This window comes from Vigna unguiculata, chromosome 4 (assembly GCF_037176805.1).
Source record: "Vigna unguiculata cultivar grain cowpea cultivar isolate G323 ecotype 2 chromosome 4, ASM3717680v1, whole genome shotgun sequence".
Taxonomy (NCBI): Eukaryota; Viridiplantae; Streptophyta; class Magnoliopsida; order Fabales; family Fabaceae; genus Vigna; species Vigna unguiculata.
This window is the reverse complement of record NC_140795.1, coordinates 5,803,268-5,825,680: the sequence shown is the minus strand read 5'-3', so window position 1 is coordinate 5,825,680 and position 22,413 is coordinate 5,803,268. Positions and strand designations below refer to the sequence as shown.

Sequence of the window (22,413 nt, the reverse complement as noted above, 5' to 3'; positions counted from 1 at the left end):
TATTTTATGGATATAACATAAATCATGCTTACATATCAAATTAAACCCTAAATTTATAACTAAATGGTGACTTTCAAACATTGACCAACCCCTTTCTCCCACCTTCCTCCACGTGGCAGGCTCTTAACGAACCAATTGTCTCCATTTTACTATAATGTTTTCGAACTTCGTCAAAATTGACAAAGTTTCATAATTTTGTTGCTGAAAATAACGTTTGAATATGAATCATGTTCATTGTTTGATCAATTATATTCCACACACATGCAATTCTATTATATATACTTCACAAAGAAAAATGTTCACATTATTTTGTACTTGTATTTTCTCACCTCAAGTTAAATTATTATATATTTGAAGATTTATCTACCACTTTCTTGTTTTAAGATATACAAATAATAACTTTTTGAACCTATAGACCTAGTTAAAATCTGTTGAACAAAATGTTTATTATATTAATATGTATGAAGAAGAAATAATAATAATAAATTCATGATGATGTGCACAAAGATACAAACTTTACCTTTTTTGGCTATTTATTAACGTTTTAATTTTTCTTTTCAATCCTACAATTAATTTTTCTAATTAAGCCAACCCACGTTAAGAATTATTAGTTTGACTTATATTATTCACATAGTCTATGATAAAATTAGCATCATATTTCGTAATTTAATTAGTGGTAATTTAACTAAGTATTTACGGAGAGAAAATTTCTTTTATAATAGTCTTATTTTACTTGAATTAGTAGTTCTATACTTAGAATTGTAACTTTTTATTATTTTATAAAAATTAATTAATTAATATTGAAACCGTGGATACAAGTACAAGTATGAGTATATGTCCATTATCCGGTAAGAATGAAGATGAGATAAAAGTTTGGTATCTGTTAAATTTGAATATGAGAATGAAAGATAATTTTTTTTTATAGAGATGGATATGAGATACTACCCGTCCCGTCTCGTTACCATTCCTAATCACAATGCATAAAAATTAAGATAAAGAGTAAATTATATTTCACGGTTAACTTATATCGTTATAATTTTATTTTGTGTTTTAAATCACGCATTCTCTTTGTTATATTTTAATATATAAATAATATTTTAGTATTTTTCGCTCATAGAGATTCTTTATATGGTTGATCATAAACGATTATCGTAACTCTACACTATGGAATGACAATCTTATATGAAAATCCAAAAATAAGGATAGAGGTGTTAAATATTTGTTACTACTTTCAATACTTTCATCACAATTTTATTTTTAAATTACATATTAATAAACTAAAAAAAATGTTTATAAATTATATTTTTTCCGAATTAAAGTGAGACTTGTAAAAACATGAAAATGATAATATAAAATGACAAGATTACATATTGTTGAGAAGTCTACAACATATCAATCTAAGTGACAAAAGCCTTTACATATATTGACAAAAATTTGCTTTATGCAAATTAATTTATTTTCAATGATCATTTCGTCACAAGCATTAATCACCAAAATAAGTGCATGATGACATATGAAGAGTAAGAAAATAGTTTATTCATTTGATATCAGAACTCAAGTTGCAAACAATTTCTCTTCTGCATTATTCTTTTCATATTCTGAATGCTACAATCATTGGCAGCATAATATGGAATATCCTTCACCTTGCTTAGCAATCAATGACGAATTAACAATTGTTTATGTTGGATTTCAAATTATTATTTACCAAAGTTTTATATTCAGGTTAGAAATTTTTGTCAAAAAAATATTCTTTGAGAAAATTTGCAACTTTTATCAGAAAAGTTATGTGAAAATAATCATACTTTTATTAAATATAAGTCTCAAACTATGTTAAATTTATATTATATTTTTATTTTTTATTTTTAGTTTCTTTTGTGTGATATTATTCAGTTTTGCAAGGACTTGAAGAAAAATGTGAGATATAATTATTATATTATGATTGTTTCCAGAGGATGTTCTTTGTGCTATGCTCATCTTCTGCCACATGGAAGCTACTTTGAACAAGAATTCACCGGAACAAAATATTGGATGTATTCACATAGTTACTAGTTGTAAATTTTTAAGTAATAGTTATGTATATATTTTTATGCCTCTATAAATAATGTTTGAAGTATATAAACTAAATAAAATCAATTAATTAATTTATATATACGACATTGAAAATAACTTGATCTTCATTATTTATGGATTGATGGCTAACATATCTTTGCAATATGATTATGTTCTTACCAAATTTTGTCCAAGAATCACTTTTTATATCTCTCTTAAATATCTTATTCAGGCATTAGAAGATTTAATGCCATATTGTATAATAATTCAAGCACTTTACAAACTTAGCTTTGTCAGATAACCTAAACTTCTTCAACACACAATAGATATACATATTTCTAAAAAATAGATGATACCAGGGAATGAAAATAAAAATCTCTAAGAACAAAAACCAAAGAATTTTGTTAAAAGAGACTAAAATCAAAACTCATAGTATTACAAAAACCAAACATATTCAAGTTTTCTTTCCTTATGAATGCTAGATCTCAGAAATGAGGCCTTGCAATTGCTTATACTGATATTACAAGTTTCTGCACTGTTGCAATCACACATTATGAACTCCAACAATTTACAAAGAACACTACAGACATTATCAGCTCCAATAATTTACAAAGCACACTACAGACATTATCAAATCCAACAATTTACAAAGAACACTACGGACATCCAAAGGACAATCAAATAAAGTTGTTAGGAATGTAGCTATGAACTATTCAGAAGTGGAGATCTGTGACTATCAGATCTCTCAGAATACTTCTTTGGCATCAGAGCTGGATCATTGTATGCATTGGCCAACTCATCATAAAATTCAGACATATTATGCTGGTTCTGGTCTGCTCTGTCCTTCTTAATCAAACACTGCATGTGGGAATATATCCATTCATAAGAACACAGAAGTGGAAATACAAGGCATAACTCACTAGAAAAACATGTCCTTTGAAGCAGAAAGAAATGCCAAAGATTTGTCAAGGTTAACATAGTTGAAATGAAACCAACCAAACAAGAACATGGAAAACCATCGGAAGTAACATGACTACTAATAGGTAGCTAACTAAGGTGGTGTAATGATAAAATCTTGAAGGGTCTTTTGAGTTTTCTTTGTAATATACACTTGTAATACAATTACCTTATACAAATTCAGTTAGAAAATTGAGTTTTCTCTTTTGACAGTTTTGTGGAGTTCTAAGTTACAAGAACCCTAACTTTGATCTTTTCAGGGTGACATGTTGAGATCAACTCCATGACTTATTACTCATCTTTTCTTCTTTATTGAGTGTGGCTTTAATATCCTTCTCCAAGTTAAATATCAAAGCGGTCTACCCTAGTTTCTCATCATGTAAATAACTACTAACGGGATGCACCTAACATAAACTTGAGTTCACAACTAAGTAGCAAAAAAAGATTTTTCCAAGAGAACTGCATTTCAACATGAGCCAGCAACATACCTCTGCAGGATAATCCTTGAATATAGGAAAAAACCGTTTCTGGCAATATTCATTGAACAGAAGTGTGAGAATTGGAAGAGGAATAGTCAATATGGATGCAAGGGGAAGTTTCTTCAAGCCAAAAATACCAATGCCTATTATATGCATCAGTACCAAAGAAAAAATTGTGGAGTTGTGCACTGTAGGCCAAAACTCTCCTCCAGTCTCAAACTTTGCCACATAAACTTTCAACAGCTGTCACCAAAAGATATTTAAGACATCACTATAGTTACATTACAGATAAAAAGCAATATATATACATTTATTCATCATGAATGAATATATTGTAACATCAATAAAGGAACAAAAATGCATGTAGTCTGAAGGGTAAAGAAGCAATTTGCAGACCTGGTTGCGGAAAATGATGTATCCCATACAAAAGTAGATCAAGAGAAATGGCAGTATCAAAGGAGCAAGGATGAAGTATGTTACACCAAGAAGACCAAAGAGACGAATCCTCGGAATTTCACTATGATAAGGTATTGAAGGGGGATCAAAACCATCATCACTATTTCTACAAAAAGTTTTGCTCACAAAATTGTAAAGAAGTGTAGTCAATTGAAATAGTTCTGATGCAATTGTGGTCCATCCAGAAGTTACAACATATGCTATGAAGAAGGATGCCTGCACCATATATATAGAATGTTAAAAAGGGAACTTGATGACCTCAAATTTGGGGAATAATATCTAATAAATATCATATAAAAACATAAAATTAAATAAAACTAAGAAACAAAACTGCTTATAACTCAATCTAAATTTGGATAACTTTTTGAAGTTCATGCAATTATTCTCACCTGGGATGGTACAGCTTCCGCTAGTATTCTGGGAATCTCTTTTGGCTCAAGAAAGACGTTCACTCGATAGAGAGCTGACCCTGATAGCACATTTGCAAAGAAAATGTTCCAGATAGTAAACCATAATACTTTAGTGCATGCACTCTTTTGTATTTGACTCCACGAAATGTATCCTTGCATGGATGAAAGCATGATCATAGTAGGTGGAACAAATGACAGAAACAGCTGAAGAATCAAACTGGGAAGGTATCCTGTTATAACTTGGCTCACAACTGACCTGAAAACAAATATTGGGAAACTTCAGATGAAAAACATTGAAATTGTCAATGCTAAAAGAAAACAATACTCGTTCACACAAATACAGAGTCAACTGTTCAAGAAAAGATAAATGAGCCAATTATGAAGGAAAGCATCTACGCAAGGTAGCACGAATAATTTGGTGAAGTTTAATTTACTTTATGAGAGAAGGAATAACAAGGTTTTAAGTCATCAACCAATGTCTTAAGGTGATAAAGGAAGTGAATGCAAGTGTACTATATTATATCATGACTCCAATGTATGTGCTAATAGAGAAAGATAAATTAAGGTAAAATTCTCCACTTACAGTCTTAGTATGCCTTTCAAGAAGGGGAACCACGTCTCCAATTGATCAAGATGGGTAAGACCTTGTACTATTGCAACTGGGATCAAAAAGAGAACTGTAATAGAAGTACATGCAACAAAAACTACCACCTTGCTGATCCATCTTTTGAGGAACGAAACGGTAAAGAAAGGCCAATAAACATCATGAGGCTCAGGAGCTTTCTCAGTAACCCATTCCGTGGGATTCACACTTTCTTGAATGCGCGAAGCTATGGCAGCACCAAACCGTGTCTTAAATGAGACAAAGGCAGCTTGAACTTCCTTTAAGTTGAAAGGGATTACAGAATAAGGAGGTTTATTAGACATCACCAAAAGAATCATAAAAACCTAGGTGTTAATGAATAATATATATTGCAGGAAAGAATATCCATTGCACAGCACAACCTTTCATGATCCAAATCCAGTAATCAACATATTGTTTACAGGAATTAGTGTTGTACTGCTGTTGTTAACATATTTGTTATTACATTAGTTAATCTGATAATATATTTGTTGTTTTTGTTTGGAGTTGAGTAATAAATGGGCATACTAGGTTCTTTTATCTAACAAAACAAAAATGTTTTCTAGTTCAGCACATAGTTAATGATTGACAATTCTGGAAACAATTTCATTTGAGTTTCTTTCCCTAGCATATTTTCTTTCTCTGGTCTCGTTTGGCTTCCTTCCACCTTGTATTTTCTTTCTTCCTTCCCTAGCATAGTTAATGTTTGTCATTATTGGCTACCATATTGCCAATAATGAACAAAAATAAAAGTCTTAATATCACAAATTAGGTTAAATATTCTGAGAGTCAATTTGGTTTATGCAAATGATAACTCAAGCATCTCGGTTTGTTATTAGACAGCTTAGAATTCAAACGAGACATTAAACAACTCTACACTTAAGAGGAAGAAACAAAATTATTTTCTCAGAATTCCAGTAATGTAGGTTATTAGTGTCTAAACAAGATAGTTTACCTTTGCTTCTAGAGAGGATTGTTCCAGTCTCACATTATCTTCTATATCACCCAATCTCCTTTCATAGTGATCTACAATATCGACTTTGCGGCCAAAAATTCCCAAACAGCCATCCCGTCGTTGCCTTTTAGGAGCATCATTCTTTTGTTTCAGATTGGTAAGCTTTTTGTACAGTTTATCTGCATCATTCTTCAAAGAACAAACTTTAATAGTCAAAAAAATGGAAGTACTATTTGAAGAAAAAACTGACTTTATTTACAAGGAAAAAAATTCCTGGAAGTTCAACTTCAACACTCCTGAAGAAACATAATGCCTAAGTCAAACAAAAAATGCACAATTCATCCCCTCTTTCATGAGAGAGGGGACGAATGGTGCTATTAATATGCAGTACTTGCTTTTAATCTAATATATCAATAATTTCTTTTAATCTGCAATACTTAATTTTCATTATTCAGTATGAAAACATTATATTGAAGGTAGTTATGCAATACAATAAGATATAGATTTTTTGCATATGCAATACAATACACAACAAGTAGGATTGTACCCAAAAAAATGTGAAGTTGAAAGTATAATAAATACATAGTCTGGGACCATGAATTCATGAAATGTTATTTATTCTAATATGGTAACAAGATACAATAATTTACGGAATATCGTGCTATTATTTACTCAAACATGATGCTTTGGAATTTGTTCTTCTTTCAGGTATGTTGGAGAAGAAGACCAATGTTTATAGGATAGGCTATTTTACTGGACTCTATGATTTAGCTCATGGATTCTCCTTCTCACGGAATTTCTTTTCCCAGGACTGGTTTGCTCTCACAAACAGCTGTTCTTTTTCACTGATCCTCCTCCATTGTAATTCTTCTCTCTTAATGAGTTCTTCTTTAACAGGGTAAAATATGAAGGTTTAGCACTAGACATGCAAGTACTTGGAAGATATACCCTTCCTTTTCAAAGTGAGGCATTACATGCCAATGATTTACGATGAAAACAACAATTGATAGAAAAATATTGAACCAGTTGGAGCTCTAGAAAAACACTTACAACAAGACTTTGAAGTTTGTTGTTTCGGCGGATCACCGAATGTGAGAGATATGTGGAAGGGTGATACTCCAGGAAAAAACGCTCAACAGTATCATGACATGTACTTCCAGGTGGAATAGGAATACCACGGACTAATAAGGTAAACTGCTGAGGCTGGGGCTTGGATGAATAGAAATAAGCAATTCTTTTGGATGAAATGTACAAATACTCCTGCATAAGGAATTAACATTAAACATGAAATTATATCCCTAACTTCATAAAAGAAGAGGAAAATTAAAAGCTTACTTGAACAATAAAACTTACACAATAAAGAAGATAGCAAACAATTCCAGTGAAAATATATGCAGCACAAAAGTGGACCCATAACCTGGAAAAAGGCCAAATGAACACGTAAGTTTTTTGCTTTGAGAATTTAAAATGAACATAGCAACCAAAAATTACGCATGACATAAATCCTAACAGTTTTGAAATGCCTGGTTAATATAGGAGCCTTGACAGGCTATTTTACTTTATGCATGAAATAACTAAATTTTCACTTTCAGTCCCTGCTACTTGCTTTAGAGGTGAAAAATAAGATTTCTGGCATAAATTTTGATTTTTACAAGCTTTAAAGATAGAGTTTTGCACAATGAACAATATCTTCCATCAAGTTTGTAGGTAATAATACATAATGACTGAGTTGAATCCATATAGTAGTTACAATGGTCATAATAGTTTTAGAGCAAAATTTTTCCAATACCAATTCCTCACTATTTTCTGTGAGCACATGAAATCCAGTTCCATGAGAGCAGAAGATACCTCTCAAATGAAACTGGGTCAACAATTGGAGAAAATGAAATGAAAGTAACTTAAGAATTGCAAATCAATATTTTATACATGTTCTGCATCATGAATAACTAATTCCCAACAGTTAAGACCATTTTGATCAATTACATTCACCTGTTTGAACCATTATTAACATTAGAAATACTGAACGAATCCAGAGACTTGTGTTGAAAATCTGAATCATCACTAAGTTGACTCCCCGCATAATTAATTGGAAGAAGAACAAACATGCCAATAATTCCACCAACAGCAAATACTTTCAAACTGTACAATACCACAAAAAGAGGGAAAAACATTAGTTGAAACAAATAAAAAGTTCTTCAAATAAACAGAACAACGTCATAGAAAATAGAAAGACTTGCACATATTTTACAGCAAAACAGATAGAAATTGTAAAGAACAAACGATTGGCTCCACAACAAGATAAAAATTAGATGTCACTTAAAGCAGTTGGTTGCATATGAATATGTGTATCATCATGAAAACATTACAATTTACATTTAGTTAGACATTGAACAATACAAGCAGTAAAACTTGGTGCCAATAAGGTGAAAAAAAAAATTAAGATAATTGAATTGAATATACAGCAGTGTAAACCAACAATAGTATAATGCAGAAAATCCTCTTCTGCTTAAAAATCATCTACGCTCATTTCCAAATAAGGTCATGTTAGGCATCACTATGAATTTAGACATTTTAGCTAAGCTGACATCCCAAAATCAATCATCTATACTCATTTACGTATACATAAAAATATATATAAACTTAAGCTTAAGATAGATCATTGACACATGTAATGCAGGAATTTCCATAAAAAACTATTAAAACCTCAAAAACCTAAGTTATCTAGCAGATTTCAGTTTGATAAGAAATGTCATGATACATCTTCAAACTTAGAAACAACCAAACATTTTGTCACCTAAAGATAAATATGCGCATGAAAACAAAAGCATCTAGGCCTGAAGATGATAAAAAATCGTCCTCGGAAGGCTGCCATGCCTGCTTCACCCAACCAGCAGTAGGTAACAATCTTTCCAAGTTAAAATGACCACCCTCTTTAACTTTTCCTTCAGCAACTAGGCGTGGTGCATAGACAGTGATATTACCGGGCTGCCTTCTCAATATGGAATATAGGGTGAAAAATAACAAACAGAGGCCAAGATTAATTCCCACAGAAGTTAAAAGGGCAGAAAGAATCATTGTGGAAACTTCGTTCGGAACCAGCAGATTGACTTTTGCACCCAGTAACACCACTGTACGCTAGAAGAAATCAAACAAATTGGAACTGTTCATGGTTGAACCTGCAAGAATAATATACCATTAATAGTTGGAACAGAATCAACATGAAGTTCTTCTGTCTGTATATGATGTGCAAAATGCAAACTATTGACAATTTGGAAATCCAACATAGCAACTAACCAACAAACATATAGAAAGGCCACTACTTCAGCACCAGCACGTGGCAAAAATGACAAGAATGGTATCTTACAAAATAGGAGAGTCTATAAGCATGAAATAACTGAAAATTCCTCAACCTTATAAAAATTCAACTCTCATGTACACTACTTTACTGGGTTGGATTAAAGCTAGGTTATGGATTCTTGCATAAAGTTTGTGAAGAACTGCAGGTTGATATATTTCTTCCTCAGGTTTCAGGTGTCTCTACATTGTATTTCCTCTAAATAGCAAACTTCAAAGGTATATTAATATTTTACACTTCCCGGGTTCTAGTGCTCCTCAGATCTTAATGATGGAGAAGTTTAAAACCAGATTCTTTTCTTGTTTCATTTATCTGATCAATTTCATTATCAACGGGTAGAAGGGTTTTGCCCTAGTGTTACTTTTGGTAATTGTAAATGTCTCCTTCTGCCATTAATCCTTGAAAGGAAAGGGTTTTGGGAAAAGCAACAGGACAGATAGATATCGCAGCAATGTGCTTGTTACCTGCTAATTGGTATATTTGGTTGGATTTATCATCGGAAGATTTTTGGGCTAATTTTGGATTCAAGGAAAGAGACAACATAGAATAACACTAGTTTCCATTCTTTGAGTCATTTATGATAGGATGAAGTGGAATAGAAGTTGAATAGAATTTGACCCATCAGAGTCAACATAGCAGTGAAGGGTTTGAGCAGTTTGCACCAGGTCCTAGGTTTAAAACCTTGTTGTCACCATTGTACACCTAGAAAATGGAATAGAGTCTAATTAAATGTACTCCACTTCATCCAACACCTCTGCTTTTCTTCCCAAGTAGTTCAGATTCCAGTGAATGCAGTTTCAGGATTCAAGAATTGCAGTAGTTTCAATTTCAAAAAGTAAAATATGCTTCATTTCTAGTTTAATATGCTTCAACAAACTTACAAAATATATCATCATTGGTAAAGAACAAACCAGAAACGCTATTGCTTTCAGAATTCAAAGTGCAGAATGAAAATTTGCTAATTCTATGTCTATTATCAAACAAATATAATATGCATTCACCCAAGTAAGAGAAAAAAAAAAAAATAGACTCAAATGAAAGAGAGAAAGAGAACCTGGAAATGAAGCAAAAGAGAGAAACGTGTGCAGTGAGGTGATGAAAAAAACAGAAGTAGGAAAGTAATAGGAAAACACTGAACTAAACAAAGTGTTTCGTGTCACTCTCGCATCGAAAGCCAACTTACACGTGCAGCTACCTCATTTCTTTCTTTATGGTTGGTTTTCTTTCTTTCTTTCTGTACTTTGTTTATTGCATTTTCCGTATGTTATGGCTTTCATATCAAGAAAGTAATTAATGCTTGCATGTGAAAAATTGTTTGTTTATTTTTTATGATTCTTGCTGTGATAGTGATTAATTAACTTATTTTTTTAATACCACAATAATTATGATCTAATATGATTAAATTTGGAGTTTCTTGAAGAATTTATATTTTATTACATATTCTCTAGATGCAAATATTATTGGAAATCACATTTTCAACACTCTACTTCGTTAGTTAAACGATGGAGATTAAAATAAAAAGAAGTTAAGTTTATAAAAGAAAAATAAAGATATAAAAGATGAGAATAACTTTAAGTAAACTTTCTTCTTATAAAATCCAAAGTTCTTCAAAATAGAAGGGATTTTAAAACTATAATAGTTGTTTACAGTAAAGTGTTAAATGCATACTCTTTTTTTAGGTGGCAAGTCAATCGAGGGACCCTTTTATTCTTTTATTTGGATAGATAAAGAAAAGAAAAACTACAAAAGAAATATTTAAATAATAATAAATTTTAATGGCAAAAAAATTAGATTTTATAATAATTAATTTAGATACCAATTTCTAAATTAAAATTATTAGTAACTAAAATAATTTTTAAATTAACTTTCTAAATTGATTAATATAGTAAATTAATTTATAATTGACTAGTAAAATTAATTATTTAGGTTTTTTTTATCAAAGTAATTAGTCTTTAATATTAACAAATTTAGAAATTAATTATTTTGGTAAATATTGTTGGTGACCAATTTAAAGATTAATTGATTAGAGAGACTAATTTAAAAATTATTTTAAAAATTATTTTAATTATTAAAAATTTTTAGTTTATAAATTGTATCTAAATGATCATTACAATATCCAATTATTTTTTATTACTAAAATTTGTCATAAGAATTTTCTTACGATAAAAGTACAAAAAGGAATAAAAATGGAACTGGGAGAAAATAAGCAAAAATTGAGTGAATTTCATTTAGCACACATGATTAATGTAAGAAAAAAATAATAATGATATGGTTTCTAAATTATCAATAAGCTATTAAGAGTATAAAAAATATTTTAATAATAAATAAATATGAATTAATTAATTTATGTAATGAAAAAAATATATTTAGAAAAAAATTAATTAATTTTTTTAGATTATATATATATATATATATATATATATATATATATATATGAATTGGAAAATGATTTTTTTTCATAGAATTATATGAAAAAAATACAAAAATGTAGTATTTTAAATTTTATTTAATAAAATTATTTTCGGTGTGTTTACAATTGTTAGTTAGCAATTGTGAATATTCATTGAATTTTAATTAAATGAATGGTTAATTAAAATTATTGGTTTCTAAGCATTAGGAGCATACTTTAACATTAATGCGGGATAAAAAGAAAATTGAAAAACTGATAATTATTTAATAAAGGGTTAATTATGTTTTTGGTCCCTAAATTATTAAGCGATTTTGGTTTTAGTCTTTCTCCTAAAATTTGCTCTAAATAATCCCTATCCTTTCAAAACTCATTGGATTAGTCTCCAATATCTAACGCTATTAATATCTAACGTGGCAAACGGTATTCTACCTCATCAATTCTTTTTAAACACGTGGCTTTTTCACCTCCCGTGAGACAGCTCTACCTAGATCTTCAATGTTGCTTCCCCTTCCTCCAAAACATCACCTCCATCTCATTCCACTTTCACCCTTCGTCTCCATCACCCAACACAACCACATATTCTTCCATTAATGCCAATAAACACACTACATTTTTTCATTTTCACAAAACCAACACATAGAATCTTCATCCTCAAATACGAACACTCATGAGTTACAACGCAAAGTGCACATTTTCATCATCAATAAAAATAACCCAAAATCAAGAAGAATAACTAATCGAAAAAAAACAAAAACAATTAAATGGGGAATTGGTGCCTCCGATTATGAACGTTGTTGTGCTAACAATAGTGGATCCTGTGTGGCCCGCAGAAGGAAGAAGCCATGGAAGCTTGAAGCAAAACACGTATGAGCGAATAGAAATAGAAGGGTTTCGCGCGATGGCTGACGTGGTTGACGCAGACAAGCACCTCGACCTCAAGCGGCAGCGACAGCTCTGAATGGACGAAACAATTGTAGTCGTGGAATGGTGGCTGGATTAGGATTCTCGCGCGCGGAAGAAAAACATAAATGCAAGGTGCGACTGCATCGTCAACGAGCTCTTCAACGGTGTCTGCATGCTCAAATGGGGAGACAAGGGGAAGCTACATCCCACGCAAGAGAGAAGAAAAAGATGAAGATCTTTTGTGTCGTTGGATTTTGCATAATGGAAGGAGCGAGAGAAGCTCTAATGGAGATTTGGGAGAGAAACCTAGCCTAACAAAGGAGAAGAAGATTAGTTGGAAAATCAATTTTATTTTTTAATTAAATAATTTGCCACATGTTTAAATAGATTTGTTGACATAGAATACCGTTTGCCATGTTAAAAAGAATATTAACAGCGTTAGATATCGAGGACTAATCTCATGAGTTTTGAAAGGATAGAGATTATTTAGAGCAAATTTTAGAAGAGGGACTAAAACCAAAATCGCTTAGTAATTTAGTCCTTTAATAAATTATTTGATGATTTAAATTTAATTATTGAGAGTTGCATAATTGATTATACTAACATAAATCATTGATTACTTTTAATAACAATCTACTATGGATATTAGCATATTTGATTATGCAAGTTACCATAATTGATTATGATCTTAGCACAAAATTCCTAACAATTTATATATCTTTTTTTTCATGGACAAAATGTAATTTATTTTCTCATCTTAAAATGCTCCATCATTATAAATATTATTTTATTAAAATATATATTTTAAAAATCACATCTAATTATGTAATTTTTTACCTCTTTAATTATTTAATTAATATATCCAATTAACTTTAAGTTATATTTATTTAAATTATTTATTCGAATTTCAAGTTTACACGCTCGTGTACATACTCATTTCTAAAATATTCATATTAAGACTATAGTTTAATTATTACTTAGTACTCAATAATTTCATTGGTTGAATGCTAGATTTGTAGACTTGTAAAATCAATGATGCAAAAGGTACAATGGTTCTTTAGCTTTACTAGTGAAGGTCCACACAACACGATTAAGAAAAATACATATTCAATTAACTTTTATTCATATTATTACTTTAAAAAAGATACATTAATTTAAGTGTATTAGAGTATTGTGTAAATAAACTTTTATTTGGTATTCAACTTTAAACAAAACTTAACCTCATTACTTCCCAAGCTTAAAACATCCCAACTCACAATAATTTTCAATAGTTCACAATATAAAATTTTGCATTTATAAATACATAACCATTAAACCAATATACAAATATAATAAAAATTGATGAAGACAGGGAAAAACCAACAGTATTGAGTGTTCAAAATTACAATAATTTGATTTCTATCTTTCTCATGCATAAATAAATAGTGAATTTTTTTTCAAGAATCTCAAATTTCAAAAGTAATATAATAACCAAGAATTGTTTTTTTAAGTAGGATGGATATAAAACCATATTTTTTTTATTAATTTAGCAAAACTATAATATTTATAACTTTGTTGGAATTTTTAAGAATGAAAATGTAAACATTTTACACACTATTTACTGAATAAATAATAAATAAATTAATAAAATAATAAGAAAAAGTCAAGAATTTCTCCTAATGATCCTCCTTAAATCAATTTCTCTCACTAAACTCAAAAATTAGTTTAACAAACCCTCTGACTCTGACAGACAAACTCTCATCATTCTCTTCCACTACTTTCCGCTACCTTGTCGTTTTGATCAATCCCTCAATCAAAACGCACATTCTCCCCCTTTCTCCCAAACTTCGCCACCCTTTCTCCGCCCAATTTCCCGCGGCTTCAACCTCCGACGCTATCTCTGGCCACGCAGGTATCCTCCTCGCTTCCGATCTAACGCTCTCACACACGTTTTTCTCTTCTCGCTTCGTCGATCATCGTCGACTTACGTTTATGCGTTCGAATAGGGTTTCGGTGCCGGATTCTTCATCCCTGGGTTCCAATTTCGTTTCTCTAATTTCGTTTCCACGTTCTCTTAGTTTCATAACTTTTCGTTTTCTTGATCATGAATTGAAGCAGCGAGTGAAGAAGGTCGTGGACGATGAGCAACGTGTTCGAGGGATACGAACGCCAATACTGCGAGCTCTCGGCGAATCTAACGAAAAAGTGCACTGCTGCTGGTGCTCTTAATGGAGGTACTGGAAAATTCTAACTTGATTCTTCTTTTTTTTTTAAAATTTCCGGCTGTTGTGTTGTGTTGTTGATTTATTTTGTACTTGATTTTATAAGGTATAAATTTAGGTATTTTTGTGTACTTGTATGTCTTTCTTTTGTAGGATATAGTCCAAAAGTTTGTGTTCTCATTCTTGCATATTGTTAAGATATGATTCAAACTCCTTTATTTCTTTAGTGTAGAATTCAGTTATATTGCTTTGCTTGAATTTAGATATTGAATTTATATAATGACGTTTAGGATGAATTAGGATCATTTAAGTTATTGTTGTGTGTACAGTTAATTAGTCAAGTTCATTTGCTTATTTTGTTTATAGGTACTTCTTTCTATTTTAGAATATGATCTAAAAGTATTCTACGATGTGATCTAAAAGTTTACAAGATCTTAGTTTTTCTAAAAATATATGATTGAAACTCTTTCATTACTGAATTCAGTTACATTGCTTGAATTTGGACAATGACACATATCGTGAATTAGGATCCTTTCACTTATTGATGTGTATAGCTCCTTTGGACCCGTTGTGTAGCTCTCCCTGGTGGTTGAAATTCTCTCCAGAAAATTTCTCCTCTCAACAGTTTCCAAGATGTCACAGCCAGCTAGTATTGTTTTTCTTTGGTCATGACTAGACTAGGGGCACTCTTTTATTTGTGTCTTCTATTCTATATTCTATATGTCATTTTAGAAATGTCTCATATACAAAATGTGTAAATTTTGGAGAGACAAGGTTGAAGATCTTGCTAGCGTTTCATAATTGCAATCTGTAATTTCTGCATTTCTTGATGTTGTAAGCTGTGTTTTGGAGCAGATACTGCATTCTGTTGATTTTGGACATTTGGTTATAAAGGTTAACAATGACTATGTAAAGTGACCTATCATCTCTGTTTCGTTGTACTGTACTCTTTCAGAACTTGTTTTCCACCCTCCTGTGTTTGTTGCTGCATCTTTTTTTTGCACTTTTTGTCAGTTGAATGGGTGCGGGGAGGCATTCTAAAGTATGCATCATAGGATAAAGTGAATTCTTGTACACATTTGGTATGCCATCAGATTTTTACTCTATAAATATAAATTCTTATGGATCTTAACGTATTTATAGAAGATTATCTTAATTCTTGAGTAATGAATGAACTATAGGAATGTCAAACTATTGAAAGTTTTTATGTGGATGGAGGAAGTGTTGAATCTTATGATTATTTTGGAGCAATGCACATTTCACTATAATTTTTACGATTTTCTGTTTATTTTCAGAGCAAAAGAAACAAAAAGTTTCTGAAATAAAGACTGGGATTGATGAAGCTGAAGCTTTGGTACTTCTTTTTCTTCTGCATTAGAAAGTTGTCTTTATTTTCCCTATACTCTAATTCTGATATGGTTTATGTAATGAATATGTAGATTCGAAAAATGGACCTCGAGGCAAGAAGTTTGCAGCCAAACGTCAAGGGTGTGCTTCTTGCTAAGTTGCGGGAGTATAAATCGGATCTAAACAATCTTAAAACTGAAGTGAAGAAAATTCTATCTGGTAACTTAAACCCTTCAGCTCGGGATGAATTGTTGGAATCAGGCATGGCAGATGCTATGACGGTATGATTAATTTATTTTAGCATCCTCTTTTGATACTTGAAGATGATTAATTTTGTTATGAAGCTATAACAAGGATGCAATTTCATTATCTTTTCCCTCTGTTTATATATACTTCTCTAGTCAAATCAATGGGTTAAGCAACGCCTTATTGTTGTTGATATTTCTTTTCCCTTTCAAGCAAGCCATGTACATCCCTCACTAGTCATTTTTTTTTCTAGGCAATTCAAATAAAAGTTGAGTTTAGATTACATTGGATCTGTTACACCAATTATCAATTAACGGACATCTTTGAAGCTATTTGAATACTAGAGATAGCGATGCAATTAAGACCAAATTATGTGGACCAAAGTAGTATTTGACCCTTATTTATTATTCTTCAACACATTGTTTATATTATTATTCCATACATGACTAGGTTGATTTCTATGTATGTACTTGATAATAACACATCATTTATGAAATACATCCCTCTTATTAATGGTCAAACAAAGCGAATGAAGTTTAAGCAGTATCTTTTCACACTGCATGAAGGATACTATACCTTTAATGGTAGATAAATTGTAAAGATTAGGTTATAATTTTGCTGGCAGATAGTTATTGTATATCAAATACAACCTTAATATTAGATCTTTTAGAAATTATATTTAACTAATTTAAACCAATTAAAATTATTGATAACATTCATATTTATCTAATTTAGTACTAGATTAGGTTACGCATTAGAGGTTTAATATGATCTGAATGGATAAATAGATTTATAATTTAATTAACTTTTATTCTATTAGATGCTTTGATATTAATAAATTTGTGGTCAACTGGTTTGTGGGACCTCCAAGATTAATATATGTTAGATTATAAATTTGCTGGGCTACATCCAGGGCCAAATCGCAGTTCTATTTTCTGATTTCCAGATTTGAATTCCGTCTTCATTTCTGAACCAACCCTAAACTGACATAATGCAAATACATTAGGCATCTGCTGACCAGAGAACAAGATTAATGGTGTCAACTGAGAGGTTGAATAAGACCAGTGATAGAGTTAAGGATAGTAGGAGAACAATGTTGGAAACAGAAGAGCTTGGTGTCTCGATTCTTCAAGATTTGCATTCACAGCGCCAATCTCTATTGCATGCGCATAACACGGTAATCTCCTTTCATTCTTGTTCAATGGATGATATGTTTTACTATTAGTGACATGAAATTTTACTTTTCAATTAAAAGTAATTTCAAGTCTAATATGAAATGTTCTTTTCCTTGAGTCAAATGCGTAGTAACAGTAGTGTTAACACCATAAAAAGTACATATCTTTTGATCTACTGATGGTTGTATTCCCTCATGCAGCTCCATGGAGTGGATGATAACATAGGCAAGAGCAAGAAAATTTTGACCAACATGTCAAGAAGGATGAACAAGAACAAATGGATTATTGGTGGCATTGTTTTGGTTCTGGTTATTGCGATCATCGTGATCCTGTACTTCAAACTTTCTAAATAGCCAATCAATTACCTTTCCTTGTAATGGTCATAAAGGTCGCCAAAATACAATGATTACTATTATTTCCCATTGTGCCCCCTCCTCGTTTGTGATTTGTGAGTGTTTTTTGGTCAAAGATGATGCATTGTGCAGTGTTGCCATTCAGCTTCATACTGTTAGCTTCTTTCAATGTATGTATCTAATGATGGGTTTGGCATGTATGGAGTATTGATTTTTACTTTTTTTTGTGTTCAGTTGTTACATGATTTTAATCATGAAACCAAATTTTGTGTGGTTATGGTCTTCAAATATAGACTAATATTGGTTCTAATCCGTTGGAGTAAAGTATGCAGCTACAATTTTGCATGTAAATCACCTGCTTGCCATCCTGTATAATAAAATCTTCAGAACTATTACAGAAGTTTAATGAGAAGGATGATGTGAAATGTGAACGGAAACCATGTTAAATAATCATCATGCGTATTAATTCCGTAAAGCATATATTCTCCCTTAATTTGATTAATCAAAATGAATTTCTTACTTTCTTTTCTAATCAGATTTTCTTTTTAATTTAAGATATAATTAAACGTCTTCCCATCTATTATCTTAAAAAACTAAACATTATGGTAAAGGGAAAAAGAAATATTCTGTAAACTATAAAACAATGTTTACCTTTTACAATTCATTAACTTAATCAATATATTAGATTAAAATTTAGTTAAAAGGTAATATACACACACACACACACACACATATATATATATATATATATATATATATATATATATATATATATATATATATATATATATATATATATATATATACACACACATTTCACCTAATCCAAACTATTGTAATGGAATTGAATGCAATTAAACTCTTTTTACCATACATTATTATTGCACCAAATTTTGTTGGCTGAAATTCCTTAAATTTGTTGTAAAATGTAAATATTTTGAAAGAAATTGACGAGAGAGTGAGCATGCATGCATATAATTTCCTTTGCCTTAACTCCAGTCATCGCCATATGGTATGAGATGGTCACATTCACACATCAGACAACATCACTGTCCTCTCTTCTTCCGTTCTCTTCTCCGGAGATGCGCCCGCGCCTCTGCCCTCCGTCCCGGCGAGCAGCTCCACGCCGCCGCCACCGTTTCCGGCCTCCTCTCCTCTCCCTCCAACTTCCTCCTTAACGCCCTCCTCCACCTCTACGCTGCTTGCTCTCTCCCCCTACACGCGCAGAAACTGTTCGATCAAATTCCCCACAGTCACAAGGACTCTGTGGACTACACCGTCCTCATCCGCTGCTCCCACCCCCTCGATTCCCTCCGTTTCTTCCTCAAAATGCGCCAACGCTCCCTCCCCGTCGATGGGGTCACGCTAATCTGTGCTCTTGGCGCGTGTGCCAGGCTCGAGGAGGACAACCTCGTGGCTCAAATGCACGTGGGTGTGGTGAAGTTCGGGCTTTTGAGGCACATCAAAGTGTGCAATGCTGTGATGGATGGTTATGTTAAGTGTGGGCTTTTGGGTGAGGCTAGAAGGGTGTTTAGGGAGATTGAGGAACCCAGTGTTGTTTCTTGGACTGTGGTGTTGGAAGGTACAGTGAAATGGGAGGGCGTGGAGAGTGGGAGAGTGGTGTTTGATGAAATGCCGGAGAGAAATGAGGTTGCTTGGACTGTTATGATAAAGGGGTATGTTGGAAATGGGTTTACAAAGGAGGCTTTTATGCTTCTCGGAGAAATGGTTTTTGGTAATCAACATAGGTTGGGTCTTGCAGAAGGAGCTAGTCTGTCACAACGTGGTGAACCGAGGTTTAAATCTCCTTTGAGAGTGGTAACCACATCAAGTGCCAGGCAATGGCTTCAAGAAGAGAAAGACCGGGGTTTTGATAACCAAGAGGCATTCTGTGATGTGGAAAGAGCTAGCCTCCTACAATGTAGCGAATCAAAAATTGAATTCCTGCGGGAAAAGATGTCTACTTTTAGTATTCCACAATATGTTGGACATGATTGGTTTCGAAGAAAGACACTTGTAGAAAACCAAAACGAAAAGGAGATGGTTTATTGTTGTGGATTTGGGTTGAATTGGGTTACTTTGTGTTCTGTTTTATCTGCTTGTTCTCAGTCTGGTGATGTGAGTGTGGGAAGGTGGGTTCATTGTTATGCTGTTAAGGCTATGGGGTGGGATTTGGGTGTTATGGTGGGGACAAGTTTGGTTGACATGTATGCCAAATGTGGGAGGGTAAGAGCTGCGTTGATGGTGTTTAGGCACATGCCACGGAGGAATGTGGTGGCATGGAATGCCATACTTGGTGGGTTGGCCATGCATGGGATGGGGAAAGTTGTAGTGGAGATGTTCGAGTCCATGGTGGAAGAGGTGAAGCCTGATGCTGTTACTTTCATGGCCTTGTTAAGTGCTTGCAGCCATTCGGGTCTTGTTCAACAGGGTAGGCAGTGTTTTCATGATATGGAGTCTGTTTATCGGGTACGACGGGAAGTAGAGCATTATGCTTGCATGGTGGATCTTCTTGGTCGAGCTGGACGATTGGAAGAAGCTGATGTTTTGGTGAGGAAGATGCCAATTCCTCCAAATGAAGTTGTTTTGGGGTCCCTTTTGGGTGCTTGTTATGCACATGGTAAGTTGAACCTGGGGGAGAAGATTATGAGGGATTTGGTTGAGATGGATCCCCTCAACACAGAATATCATATCCTGCTTTCAAACATGTTTGCATTGAGTGGGAAAGTAGACAAGGCAAATTCCCTCAGAAAGGTTCTTAAGAATAGGGGTATCAAAAAGGTGCCAGGAATGAGTTCGATATATGTTGATGGCCAACTTCATCGGTTCATTGCTGGGGATAAATCTCACCCAAGAACTGCAGATATATACATGAAGCTTGATGACATGATTTGCAAACTGAGGTTGGCTGGCTATGTTCCCAACACAAATTGTCAAGTGCTGTTTGGTTGTTCCAATGGGGATGATTGTATGGAAGCATTGGAGGAGGTAGAACAAGTGTTGTTCACTCACAGTGAGAAACTTGCACTTTGTTTTGGCCTAATGACCACACCACTCGGTTCTCCCCTCTGTATTTTCAAGAACCTTAGGATATGCCAGGATTGTCATTCTGCTATTAAGATTTCTTCTGATGTCTATAAACGTGAAATTGTTGTTCGAGATCGTTATCGTTTTCATAGTTTCAAGCAAGGCTCTTGTTCTTGCTCTGATTATTGGTGAATTACACTTATAACTTGAAGCCACCATTTGGACCAGGAAATTGAAGTCTTTCGATGAGGACAAAGAATAACAGTTTTACAGTATATAGATATATCGTACAATGCTTTCTGCAATAATATTCTGTTTTTCTCAATCATATGTTGCTCACATTTTTATAATTTTCTGTCTCTTTCGTTGTTAATATTAAAGATTTGTATCAATAATATATATGATTATAAGAAGATTTCGTGTAAATTTGGGAAACAGAATCTCTGTTTTCATTTTACTATTTTTGATATTGCGCCTAATTCTTCTGCAAGTTTTATCAATATAACATATTCTGTGTCAAATTTTGGGTTTGAAACAATAAATGGTAAGAATTGTTTTTCCTCCATAGATGTTCCACTAACAAAAATTGATTGTATGAATATAAGTTTTCTTGTCTGTATGAAAATGTGCTTTTACTTTCAAGACTTGTTGTGCATTCACTTTTCTCACATTTGGATACTTTTCCTCAAATTGGAACAATGTTGATATTGAGCAAGGGATTCCAACAATTTTAAGAAATTGAAATATTTAATAATTGAATTATTTGTAATTAAATTTTCTTCATTTTATATGTAATTAGTTTGGATGAAGTAATTGAAATATCTTAAATTTTAATTTTCTTGTTTGGATAAAACAATTTAATTTTTATTTACAGCAAACTTAACTTTACTTTTGAATCTAACTTAACTTAGTTCGACCTTCAATTTAGTACGACTCGTCTTGACTTTTGGTTCAAGTCGACTTGAGCCGATTTGACCTCCAATGTTCGACTTAGGCTGATTCAAATAGATTCGATCTCGACACAATTGAATCAATTCAACCTTAGCCAATTCGGTCCGAGTTGAATCGACTCAACCTTCAACTAGGGTAGATTAGTTTAAACCTTATGTTGACGCCAACTCGACTCAACCTTGGACTCATATTGACATGGCTTGACCTCCAGCTAGGGCCGGCTCAGCTTAAAGCAGTCTTGTTTGGACCTTCTGGCTGAGCCAACTCGGTTTGAACTTCGGTCCAGGCTGAATCCACTTGATGAAGGTGAATGACAAAGACAAGTAACAAAGACAAACAATAGAGACAAAAATACTAGGGTTGATATGAAGAAGAAGACACACCAACATGAGAGTTTTTATGTTTGTTTATCTAATGTTAGGATTGAGATGCAACATAAGTGAACAATGGAGGCAAATGAAAAAAATGAAACAAAGAAAGATGCACTACAGGAGTTTTAAGTTTGGTTCAACCTTCA

At 32.6% G+C, this 22,413-nt stretch overlaps 3 protein-coding genes across 5 annotated transcripts; 2 read left to right on the top strand and 1 right to left on the bottom strand.

Annotated features, from left to right (window-relative positions):
* Positions 1–2,484: 2,484 nt before the first annotated feature.
* Positions 2,485–10,484, bottom strand: LOC114182283 (hyperosmolality-gated Ca2+ permeable channel 2.3-like). Of its 2 annotated transcripts, XM_028069118.2 has the most exons (11): positions 10,338–10,484; positions 8,723–9,104; positions 7,918–8,067; positions 7,282–7,345; positions 6,979–7,188; positions 5,929–6,117; positions 4,935–5,233; positions 4,331–4,607; positions 3,882–4,157; positions 3,495–3,728; positions 2,485–2,907 (listed from the first exon to the last, which is right to left on the bottom strand). In XM_028069118.2, exons 2-11 carry the CDS (start codon positions 9,001–9,003, stop codon positions 2,752–2,754), a joined length of 2,136 nt encoding a protein of 711 aa, XP_027924919.1. In that variant the 5' UTR covers positions 9,004–9,104; positions 10,338–10,484; the 3' UTR covers positions 2,485–2,751. The 2 variants fall into 2 exon arrangements, with proteins under 2 accessions (XP_027924919.1, XP_027924920.1); XM_028069119.2 differs by lacking the exon at positions 10,338–10,484 and having other exon boundaries at positions 8,803–9,005.
* Positions 10,485–14,304: 3,820 nt separating this feature from the next.
* Positions 14,305–18,137, top strand: VTI13 (vesicle transport V-snare 13). 2 transcript variants are annotated; one of them, XM_028069396.2, is made up of 6 exons: positions 14,305–14,487; positions 14,694–14,809; positions 16,093–16,151; positions 16,237–16,425; positions 17,397–17,567; positions 17,766–18,137. In XM_028069396.2, exons 2-6 carry the CDS (start codon positions 14,716–14,718, stop codon positions 17,916–17,918), a joined length of 666 nt encoding a protein of 221 aa, XP_027925197.1. In that variant the 5' UTR covers positions 14,305–14,487; positions 14,694–14,715; the 3' UTR covers positions 17,919–18,137. The 2 variants fall into 2 exon arrangements, with proteins under 2 accessions (XP_027925197.1, XP_027925198.1); XM_028069397.2 differs by having other exon boundaries at positions 14,311–14,487; positions 14,691–14,809.
* Positions 18,138–18,812: 675 nt separating this feature from the next.
* LOC114181322 (Pentatricopeptide repeat (PPR) superfamily protein) lies at positions 18,813–21,358 on the top strand. The gene has a single exon (XM_028067747.2). It carries the CDS (start codon positions 18,933–18,935, stop codon positions 21,135–21,137), a length of 2,205 nt encoding a protein of 734 aa, XP_027923548.1. The 5' UTR covers positions 18,813–18,932; the 3' UTR covers positions 21,138–21,358.
* Positions 21,359–22,413: the final 1,055 nt, after the last annotated feature.